This window comes from Embiotoca jacksoni, unplaced genomic scaffold (assembly GCF_022577435.1).
Source record: "Embiotoca jacksoni isolate LCO1_2020_lvr unplaced genomic scaffold, fEmbJac1.0.p SCAF_17, whole genome shotgun sequence".
Classification (NCBI taxonomy): domain Eukaryota; kingdom Metazoa; phylum Chordata; class Actinopteri; family Embiotocidae; genus Embiotoca; species Embiotoca jacksoni.
The window spans coordinates 11730833-11742343 of record NW_027185307.1 but is presented as its reverse complement, the minus strand read 5'-3'; the positions used below and the strand labels follow the sequence as shown (position 1 = coordinate 11742343).

Here is an 11511-nt window from a genome sequence, read left to right as displayed (position 1 = left end):
TTGTGTCTTCACAGTCCGCCACACGAACCCGTGAGAAGTGCAAAACTCCGGCCGTGCAAACGCTTTACATTTGTTTTTTTTTTTGAGTGCTGAAGTCGACTGAAGGGAAGGAAACGGTGAATGTTTTCTACAGGAAATGTAGTGAGAGATAAGTCGGCCAGCATTTAGCCGAGCTAACGGTAGCCGACGCTCGTCAAGGAGCGAGGCTTTTTTTTTTTTTTTTTTTTTTTTTTTTTTCATGAACGTGTTGTTACGAGATAAACGACAACACCTTTGGGTTGTTTCGCCCAGTAATACGAGCAGAAGCGAGCAGGTAAGAGACGATATGGTGCACATTTAAAAAAAAAAACCACACGTTTATACCACACAGCAATTTACTACAAAAGTACATGTGCTAACAGAGTAACTGGTCGTTAGCAATTTGCTATTAGCATACAAGCAACATAACTATTTGTCAATTTGGCAAGTGATGTTTACATAACTTAACTGTTTTTTTTAATCTTCCTAATGTTGTTAAAGTGTTGTAGTTGCTCAGTAATTGTGCGATTCTGTTAAAAGATATTGACGTGAAAGTGGGGGAAAAAAAGTTTAAAGCTAAGATGCGCAGCTGAAGCTAAAGGCATGCTTGTTGTTTCCGTGGGCCTTTTCAGGTTCAGTACAAAACCTGCGGTTTATTTATCACCCGGCGCGTCACGGAAGTATGTAGGTTCAAGCACATGTATGTTTTCTCTTCTTCTTCTTCTTCTTCTTTTGAAAAGTCGTGTGTTTATTAATCAGCACCGCAGACGTCTGTAAACGAGCTGGCTTTGTTTTTCGTAGCATCAGATGAAAGGTGGTGGAAGTGGAACTTGACCCATCCGACTGAGTCACCATTTTCCTGCACATAATGGTGAGTAATCAGATTGCAGCTGTCTTGATTATCAAGCAGCTTTATTTAGGTGCTGTTAAGCGGCACATGTCTCCGGATAGATGCTCGGGAGTCTTTTGTCTGGCACAGTTGCGATGGCTTTTTTGACAGATGGCGTTAGTGTTTCGTTTTCGTAAAATCCTGACTTTTAGTCAATGTGGTCAGTGAATACTTGGGACATCAAAACCGCTGACTGGTTGAAGCATTAAGTGGAATTAATACAACAGGCCAATTATAAACTTCTGTTTTTTTATTCAGTTTGATTGATTGATTCATTTAACGGGGTCACTTTGACAAACTTAATTTGTGGTGGAACCTGTGAACTGTACTGAGTTAATCATAGAGGCGCTCCTAATATTTTGTATAGTACAGTATATTCACTCCTGAAGGGGATCTTCGTTGCTGGGCGGTTTAATGCTTCACTTGTCAGTGGTTTTTAATGTTGTGGTTGGCCGGTACTTTTGACTTCTGCAGCCACATCCTTGCTTTACAGTTTATGGTCCTCAGTGAATAATGCAGCAAAGCAGTCATCCTAAATACAAAGAAAAAAAACAACCAGGGCGATCTCTGGATCATACACTTAAAGCAGTCGAGGATTACAAATGATTTGCAACCTGATATTAAATGTATTTATTTTATTTTTAAGTATTTAACTTGTCACATTTAATCTTTACCCCTAAAAATGAATGTTAATGGTCACAATGCATATTTGTACAGATCAGCTTGCATGTAAAACATTTTTTTACAGCAATTTAATCTTAAAAGTCAGCACTTCAACATCCTAACCATTGTTTACTTTTCAATTTATTGTACTGGGTGTTCTGACTTCAGCGATCAAACACTTGGTTAATGAAAAGAAAAAAATGATCTTACTATTTTAATAATCAATTTATTGTTTTTGTTTTTAAAAACAAAACTGCCAAACCTTTGACACCAAAAATCGCTGTCATGATCCCTGGAAATGTGGCTGTAATGTGCTGTATTGTTGCTATAATAAATCATTGTATATGGATATCTTTATGAATTTAGCATTATGTTGTCGATGGGCATAAGTTAATATCATGAACATATCGTGTACAAACTTTTGTAAGTATTTTTGTTACCAAACTGCTGACATCTTGTGTATCTTTGTTCTTTCTGCAGGGTTTGATGGCTCCACTGTATGCATGACTTGTTTCGTGTGGCCCGATGGGAGGACATTGTGGATAGTACTTTCATCAGGATACAAGGAGAGCCATCCCATGCCCCCACTTTGGAGGGCCAGTCAGAATGAAGAAGATAAGCCTTAAGACCATCCGCAAGTCCCTCAGCATAAAGGGCAAAGAGGAGGGTGACTTTGTCATGCTACAGCAGCCCTCAGTGACTACAGAGTTTTCTAAGGAAGACTCACTTTTTGGCGGCTGCTACACCAAAGAGCTTTCTGGCTGTGACCTTGGTGCAGAAGAGGAGAAAGTGGGCCAGAATAAGGGCCGCTCAAAGAGTGAAAGCCTGATGGGATCATTAAAGAGGAGGCTGTCTGCCAAGCAGAAGGCAAAAGTGAAAGGAGGCTCCTCTGCCATAGGCTCAGTGGATGATGATGACACCTTCTCATCTTCTTCTGTGCCTATCAGCTTCAATGAGGTGAAAGCCCAGAGACCCCTTAGATCTGCTTCCTTACGGAGTCACCATTATAGCCCCTCACCATGGCCTCTGCGGTCAGTCAACTCTGATGACGCGTGTATCAAGATGGAGGTAAAGGTTAAAGCCATGGTTCACTCTCCTAGCCCGAGTCCCAACTTAAATGGTGTCCGAAAAGGATTTCATGATTTCCAGATGGAAGGGCTCTTTCAGGACCAGGCGGAGTCCTTCAAGAATCTCCAGCAACCACAAAATGGGGAGCTGCATCTAAATATTGATGAAAATGACGTGCCTGTGGTGCTGGGGTTGACGCCCCAGGACTACATCCAGTACACAATGCCTTTAGATGAGGGAATGTATCCGGAAGGGTCCCACTCCTTCTGCCTGGACAGCTCCTCTCCTATGGAGGTGGTGGCAGAGGCAGACAATGGGTCCCTCCACACGGACCAGGGACAGGAGGAACACGAACTAGTTAGCGGGATGCCTCCGGACCTCTTCATGGAAACCTCAGTTAATAGTATTCTTATTGGTTCTGCTGGTGTGATGCTCCAAAGCTCCAGAGTAGAGGTCCCGCCTCCCCTCTCTCCACTCCTGCCACCCATGATAAGTAATGGACATATCCCCAGGACTTTTTCGGGCTTCAGTTCTTCAGACAGCCAGGTAGCTGAGAGGGTAAGACACCACCTCAACTTTGACCCAAATTCAGCTCCTGGAGTTAGTCGGGTGTACGACTCAGTCCAGAGCAGCGGGCCCATGGTCGTGACCAGCCTGACTGAAGAGCTGAAAAAGCTTGCGAGGCAGGGGTGGTACTGGGGTCCCATCACACGCTGGGAGGCAGAGGAGAAGCTGATCAACTTGGCTGATGGTTCATTTCTGGTCAGAGACAGCTCAGATGATAGGTACCTGCTCAGCCTGAGTTTCAGGTCACAGAACAAAACTCTCCACACCCGCATTGAACACTCCAATGGACGCTTCAGCTTCTATGAGCAGCCTGATGTGGAGGGACACACGTCAATTGTTGACTTAATCGAACACTCTATCAAAGACTCAGAGAATGGAGCTTTTTGCTATTCCAGGTCTCGCTTACCAGGGTCTGCAACCTACCCCGTCAGACTAACCAACCCGGTATCTCGGTTTATGCAAGTGCGCTCCCTGCAGTACCTTTGCCGCTTTGTCATTAGGCAATACACAAGGATAGACCTGATCCAAAAACTGCCCTTACCTAACAAAATGAAAGATTATCTGCAGGAAAAGCACTACTGAGGACACAGAGACAGGACAGTGGTAGCAATTTGCACTTTTGTGTTCAGTTAAGAGATTTAAACAAGGTTTACAGACAACCACAGTTTTGAGATGATTGGTTCTGATGGCTCTTGATTTGTGTCCCTGTCGCTGTTTAGTCCTCCATTCCACTGTTCTGGTTTTAGATAGCTCTACTTCCAGAAATATAGGCCAGCACATAATCTATTGCAAAAATATAGCAGAGGTATACAGCCAAGTAATCTTAGATGAATACATCAAGTGCACATGTTAGACACTTGTGATGTATGGTGTAGTATCCAGCTGTGCAAGTAGAGCAGATTTTCATAAATGTCCTATCTGCATTGAAGTTGGGCCAGTGTAGGACAAATAATATTCCACTATTAATTTGAGAACTTTTCATTTTTATTTTTTTTATCCACTAAATTGTACATTTCAAAGACGATTTCAAGATACTGCTACATTGGAGTTTAAGGTCTCTGCAGACTGACCAATTTTGGATCATCTGTTGCATTTAAATTGTTTTTCACCTCGAGCAGACTGCTAATTAAAGCGGCATTCTGCATTCATGCTTTGCAGTTAGTCTAATAGTAAAGTAAGGCTTCATCGTACAAGCGGTGACGACTGACCTCTGATTTTTATTTATTTTTTGGGTCATTTTTACAACTATTATTGCTCACTCAGTTGACACTATTTCTTCCTAAATTATTATCCAGGTCTTTAATGGAATATGAAGGCTGACTTACTACAAATACTTTTGTCCTTTAGTATTAAAATGGTGCTGGCTTAATTTTTAAGTTTGTCATGTTTGTTACTTCCAGCTATACTGGTGTACAAACATGAGCATGGATATCTATTGAAGAAAAGTCCTTACATTTAAATGAAGCTCCATATCCATAAAGTTGCTTTGATAGCAAAGGATTTACAACACAAAAATAAATTGTGCAGCAAAAGAGATCCAGAATTTGCCAGTCTGTCAGAGGCTTTAACAGTAGCTTTAAATTGTATGGCTGCATGTGGCCATTATACATTGTGCAAGCTTAAAGGTACTTCTAATGCTGGATTATAATGTTGTGCTGTTTGTAGAAACGGCATCAAATAAATGTATAAACCTTTTGGAAAATATGTTAATATTAAAGGTGAAATTTCTCTGCATTAGGAATGTTACAAAAACTGCACCGCAGCTCAGGCCTAACAACTTTGTCACTATCTGTAATGCTTGTATGTGCATGTAGTAAAAGGCTTTAAGACTGTCAATTAAAGGCACTGTAGAGTTACTCTAAATGAGAGGAGATGTCACGGTTAAAGGGGGAGACATTTTGGCTTGTGTTGTTAAAGCGCAACTCTTGAGTAAAAGGCTGTTAAATGCACAGTTGCATTCACCTTACGCGGTTTACACGTAAAGAAAATTGCCCTCAATTATTGTAAAACTGCTCTGCAGTCCATTGACCCGAATCTGTACATAGAGAAGGCTGTTCTCTTAGTCCCTTCATGCCAGCGACGCGCTGGACCCAGATCAAAGGAATCCCAAAAATGGTGTGAGCTTGGGCAAATGGATTTGGGAGAGCCAGGGTTAAGTCCTGCTTGCCATCTCGGAGTGATGCCAGGGTTTCAGCATATGACAAAAAGTTCAATCACAGCTGCTTGGCATCATTAGTGTTATATGGGTTTTTAAAAGCATACATTTTATGTCATTGCTTATCCACATTGTCCCCACAGAGCTGCACTACCCCACAGATTATCTCTCTACTGGGCTGTTCGTGCCGGAGTAAAGGGAAGAGCGCACAGTATTCTACGCAAGTGCTTTATATGGATACTTGACAGGGAATCGTGTTTTCACATTATGAATGAGCATCTTTTTTGACATCAGCGTCCTTAAAAAGTATTTGGAAAATGGTCTCTCGGGCAACTTTGGTAGGCCGTTAGCGCATAGTTCTAGTTTTAGTGAGCTGGAAATGTTGGTGTCTGAGGAAGTTACCATGAGTCTAGCACAGCAGAAATTAGATAGGAACTTTGGATGGTCTTGCATGTTTAAAGACTTTAGCATTTTAAAGCTTTGAGTTGTATAGGAATGAAGGATTTAGGTTGTGTGTTTGGCTGTGTAGAGAGAGGGGTTTTTCTGTCACAAACATTGGCTGGACATTCTGTGTACAAGAAATGTATGTTTTTCTTTTGAGAATCCTCGAGTGATATTCTGTTTTGTTTTGTGACATTTGCCATCTGGGGATGGGGCTGTACTAAAGGAATGTACCCTTGTTTGAGGCATCCATATTTTTTTTTATCGGCCTGCAGACCAGTTTCAGAAAGCATTGCAAACAGACAAACTACAATGACACATTATTTGCACTTGAACATTCTACTCTCTGTTGACAAGCTCGGATCCTCTCCTGCCTAGAGTTTCTCCCTCAGATGGCAGTTTTTTTTTGTTTTTTTTTTTAAAGAAATCGAGTCACACACTTGTCCGTATGTGTTCATATAACTGTTAGATTAAATCAAGGTTGTTTTGTGTTTGTCATATCTGTGGGATATAAAGGGCAAGGCACCAGCATCATTTCAAAGCCTCTGCTAATGCTAATTGGCTGTCAAGAATTGGGATCATGGCAAGAATGTGGATGTACTTTTTTCTTTTGTGTGTGCGTGTATGTGTGTTTCAGTTGAAATGTGAAAGTAAAATGATAGTCTTTTTTTTTTTTTTTTTTAAATACAATGTTCTTTTAATTGTATTTCCATTTTAATTTGCAGTTTGTTATAAAATTTTGACAAGCAGGAGCCAGTTTCATATGGTATGCTGCTGTAACTTCTCTAAACACTAGTTTATTATCAAGGATTATTGCCTTCAACGTTTGATTCCAGAGGTTGATGCTTGTTTTGAATTAACACCAGCTGTTTAGCACTTAACAAGCGCCAACTTTATATTTTTTTTTTCTTTTGTGCATCTCGGTGAGTGAAGGTAATTGTTTACAGCATTATGTTTGGACATGCCCCTCCCCTTTTTGTTTACCCTCTCTCACAAGAACATCTTGGTACAATTTGAAAACTCCGTTTTTCTTGATGTGTTATACACATTCGTGCTGCTTATGGATATGATTGCCTTTCTTGTATTTAACAATGGGGGAAATAGAATGTCACCAATGTAGATGTATGTACACGTAATGACTTTGGTTATCATCTTGGGAGAGCGAAGCAGATTTAACAACCGTAGTCAGTTGAAAAGAGAATTAGTAGCGATTAGTCAACCCTCTGTAGAAATACCAGTTCACTCCAGTTTACATTGGTTGTCAACTGTCAACTTTCCAAAGTAGATGGTCTTTTGTATTTTTCTTTTGGAAAAAAAAATCAACAGTGATTTATTGCACATTTTGGATACAGTTCAAGAGTTTTTTGTATCTGCCAATTATAAATTATAAATAAAACTATATTCTAAAAAAAAAAAAAAAAATAGCTTTGTTTATAAGACTTTTACACTGTGTGAGGGTGGATGTGTGTCTGAAATAATGTCTCAATATTTCAGGGTTCCTGTGATAACAATATTCTTTACAGTAAGATAAAATACTGAACATTTTCTTGATTTCTAGAACAAAACAAGTGTTCTAGTTTTATATGTCTGCATAAATGTAACCGTTTTTTGGGAATACTCAGTAAAACTTTTTATTTTTTTGCAATCAAACCCCTTTCACACTACTGAAGTTGTTTCACTTTTTGAAACGATATCCTCCATCGTGGAGCTGATTTCAGCCATGCTTCTTGATGTTGTGTAAGTTACACACATATATTGTACATTATGACTTTACACTATGAAACGATATGATGTCATTTTGTCAACCAGTCTGAATATTATCACAATGTGCAGCCTTTTTTATATTGAATATTATAACTCATTGTGAACGACACACTATGACACACCATTAGTGTACACTCTCGTATGAAATGAAATTAGCTTTATTGTCATCAGTCTCATGAATCGTACATACACAGTTCGTATTATACCATAGCTTGGACCCAGTGATGGACTCGGTCATGCTTGCAGCAGTGTTAATAGGTAAAACCACAGAGGTCTCGAGATTCTTTCCAAAGTAGCTACAAATTGGCAGCTTATCCCAGAGCTCCGGTTCCCTAATTTACAAAGACAATCCGGGCGGCCTTTAAATGCAAACAAGTGAAGCAGAGACTCGATAAAGAGTATCGGCAATGCAACCATCCTCGCTTTAACTTCGCTTGAAGTCGACTCTGGAGAAACAGAGTGAGTTCTTGTGTCGTAGAGGGAGAGAAGAAGATGGGGAGGGTGGGGTAACGGTGTCAGGTTTGGACTTGGATCTGTTGAAACATGGTTCGCATGATGATGAGGAGGTAGGCTTTGTTAACTCCCCTGTCTGACAGGCCTCTCCAGGCATCCGAGGTGAAGATGCACAACTGTTTACTCTCTCTGCCCGGTTCACAATGATTTATTCATGGCACACGATGGTGGTCGCATGTCATAGAGATTCCTCCATCATAAAAGGACTCATCTCTGCGTTCCACTTTTTTTTTTTTTTTTTATTTTTTTTATTTGCAGCTTTGGCAAACTGTTTGTGTTCAGAATTTAGTGAGAGAAGTTTTACTTTGCTCGGCGAGTGCAACTTGTCATGATGTAACAGTGCATCTCAGTCGTTTTGGATTTGTCTGAAAACACAGTATTCGCCCTGCTCTCAACCCAGTATGTTGCATGCTTACCCAGAGTGCTTCACTTTGGTGTGATCGTTTTGAAGGAAAGCTGTCACTCGATATGTGTTGCTTTTTCAGCAAACACTTAAATCAGGGGCTTCTAACCAGTAGATCTACCGGCTAGATCGCGGCACTCAGAGAAACAAAGGTTGAAGACCCTTGATTTAAATGATACAGGTGAACAATCTTGACACGTTAATGTAAATTTCTGTAAATTTTGGCCCTTCTTCAAGTTTTCTTTCCTCAGCAATGCAATGCAATGCATGAAATGCAACACACACAATTTGGTCAATTTTAGAGTCCTCTGTGTCCAACAGATTATAGAGCCCATCTGCTAATTGATATTGAAATTATGTACATTAACAAGTGTATGCATAACGTCTTGTGTTCATGTGTCAGTTTGTTTTGGATACAATTTGAATATAGGAAGGTGGTGTAGAGAGACTGCAGTTAAATTAAAAGGAGTAGCTGAATATTTAAGGAAATACATTTATTGGCTTTGTTGACTGACTGATTGGTTTTTCGTCAGAACTGCAATATACTTGTGACTTCAAATCTGTCCCATTGTTTTGAATGCGATATCACAAGAACACCTCGAGGGAATTTCTTCAAACTTGGCACAAATGTTCACTTTGACTCAAGGATGACCTGATTACATGTTGGGGGTTGAAGGTCACCAATGTCATAATTATCAAATTCACTCATTGGAAAATTATGACAAAACTTTACATATATGCCTAATTGGACAAAAAAAAAACCAAAAAAACAGTTAAAGCTGCTGTAAGAATTTTTTACTGGAGACATTTGTCGACTTGTTTTTTGACTAGTGTTAGACCTTGTACTCAGGTAAAAGCAGACTGTGTCCCTTTTTTGATTTTTAGGTGGTGAAACTTTTAAGTCTTCAGTGCAAAAGTTGAGCGTGTTTGCAGCGTTTGCATTTCTTTCAGTCCATAATGTCGACACAAAAGTGCTCATTTGTGAGCAAATTTCCTCTCAGTGTGGTTCTTAGGTTGAAACTGTTTACTCTGGAGAATCCATCCATCACATGTCTGCTGTTTCAGATTGATGATCCGCTCCCGCCATCTGGTGCGCTGCATGGTGCACCCATTTTTCACCTACAAACAGGGATGATGTTGACAACTTGAATTAGCCAGCAAACATATATATCGCTTTAAATTGTCATGCCAGGAATACATCGGTGAGCCTAGCTAGTAATGATAAAGCCGAGGTTACCTGCTGGCAACAGATGTCTTTCAGCCCAGAGTGAAAGGTTCAGCTCTATTAATGCTTGTGATCTCATGCCAGCAGTGCCACACACCACGGAGACCCTCTCTCTCTCCATCTATCATACATTAGATGTCTCTGAACCCCAATTAGCCCTGTTAGAATTGGGACTGCCTTCATCATTAGCAGGTCCCCACTGAAACAACAGCTCATCGTTGTAGTCATTGTGATCATTCTTCACAGTTTCCGATGTATTCGTGGAGAGTGTGTTTGTTGAAGTTCAGTAGTAGGTAGCCACCACGTTTGTGCATTTCACACCGTTGTGATGTATGCCTCCACATCAAAACGCCTTTCATCGTGGTTCATTTCCAAAAACCAATATCTCCCCCACACTGAGCAAAGATAGAATCTCACAAAGTGGTTCAGACTGTGAACATTGACTTCCCGGCTTCAGCTACTCTTTCAGGGAAAAGCAGAAATTCAATGCTTCTTGAGAAGCGAGCATGCTTAATGACCAGAAAATGGCCGTTCCAGATGGCCTCAGCTCCAGGGTGTCAGCAAAGAAGAGGCTGGCCTCTTTGATATTTGATTGATAATCTGTCAAGAAAATGAATTCCTTTTGTGAGACCCTTTCATGCTTCACATTTCATACGATTACAATATGATTTCCCTCTAACTATGACGCTTATCTTTGTGATTTTATTTAAAAGCAGGGGGAAATGCAAATTAGCTACCCGAGCTACTTGTAAACTATCTTCCAGAAAGACTTCCCCGTACTTACAAGTGGAATTTGTGCACAGCCATCGAATGATAATAATATGCAGGAATTGTGTGTGTATGAGTGTGTTTATGTGCATGTGTGCTTATGCCAAGTGTATAGCTTCCAGCACAGACTGATGGCCAAGGGGAGTCGTAAGATGGTCATAATTATGTCATTAAAAAGAGTGACATCTGGAACTTGGGGGCCATCGAGTAACACCTCCTTCCCTCCTTTGCCCCTCTGTGACACCGACAATCCACTCTCATTCCCTCCCAACAATCTGCCCATCCCTCACATTGGAGCACATGGTGTGTGTGTGTGTGTGTGTGTGTGTGTGTGTGTGTGTGTGTGGCAGGGTGGTGGGGAGGAGGCGGGTGAGGTAGGGATTAGGGGTGGGGTGAACAGGTGGCAGCCCTCAGAAAATGGATTGGGAATGTTTTGAATGGGAAACTTGCCTCCATTGCTCACGGAGTACCTGGGTGTCTGCCCTTCACCAACGGTCCAAGAGGCACAGCGAGTATGGGAGAGATGAAATGAGAACAGGTGGTGGTTTGTCGTTTAACGAGGAATGGAGTTCCCCCGCAGGTCTGCGACAGCGCAGCCAATAAAGCGGTATGTACTGCGCCTTCTCAACAGGCTCCCTACCCTACTGCTCGCAGGTCTCAGTGAGCCTCACAACGTATCCAAAACAAAAGAGCTTCACTGGTAAAGCTTGACATGTAAAGGCTACCACAGTGCTGGTTTAATTGAGTGTGGCAGTTAACAAATAGAAACATTTACCTGGGACAAAAAAAAGTGCACTGCCAGAAGAAAATGAACAATGTGTTGATAACACCTGATTCTAATCTGTTTTTGGTCAGGGGCCAGGCTGCTATCATTTTGTACTTTGATTGAATTGCAGTCACACATCCCACTCTTTGAACTGCCACTGTCCCACAAGTGCTTCATGCTCCCTCAGCTGAGCTGTTGCATGATAATTAACAGCTCCCCCACCTCTGAGTGTGTATTGCTCTGCAGCCACGTCCTGCTAATATTCTCCCTC

General features: G+C 41.1%; 1 protein-coding gene across 1 annotated transcript; it reads left to right on the top strand.

Annotated features, from left to right (window-relative positions):
- The first annotated feature begins 254 nt into the window (after positions 1–254).
- Positions 255–7223, top strand: LOC138199501 (suppressor of cytokine signaling 6). The gene is made up of 3 exons (XM_069151627.1): positions 255–313; positions 820–889; positions 2051–7223. The coding sequence occupies exon 3, from the start codon at positions 2177–2179 to the stop codon at positions 3785–3787; it is 1611 nt and encodes a 536-aa protein (XP_069007728.1). The 5' UTR covers positions 255–313; positions 820–889; positions 2051–2176; the 3' UTR covers positions 3788–7223.
- The last annotated feature ends 4288 nt before the right edge of the window (positions 7224–11511 follow it).

Coding starts and splice junctions, on each gene's coding strand:
- LOC138199501 (XM_069151627.1), top strand. CDS start 2,177: ATGAAGAAGATAAGCCTTAAGACCATCCGCAAGTCCCTCAGCATAAAG.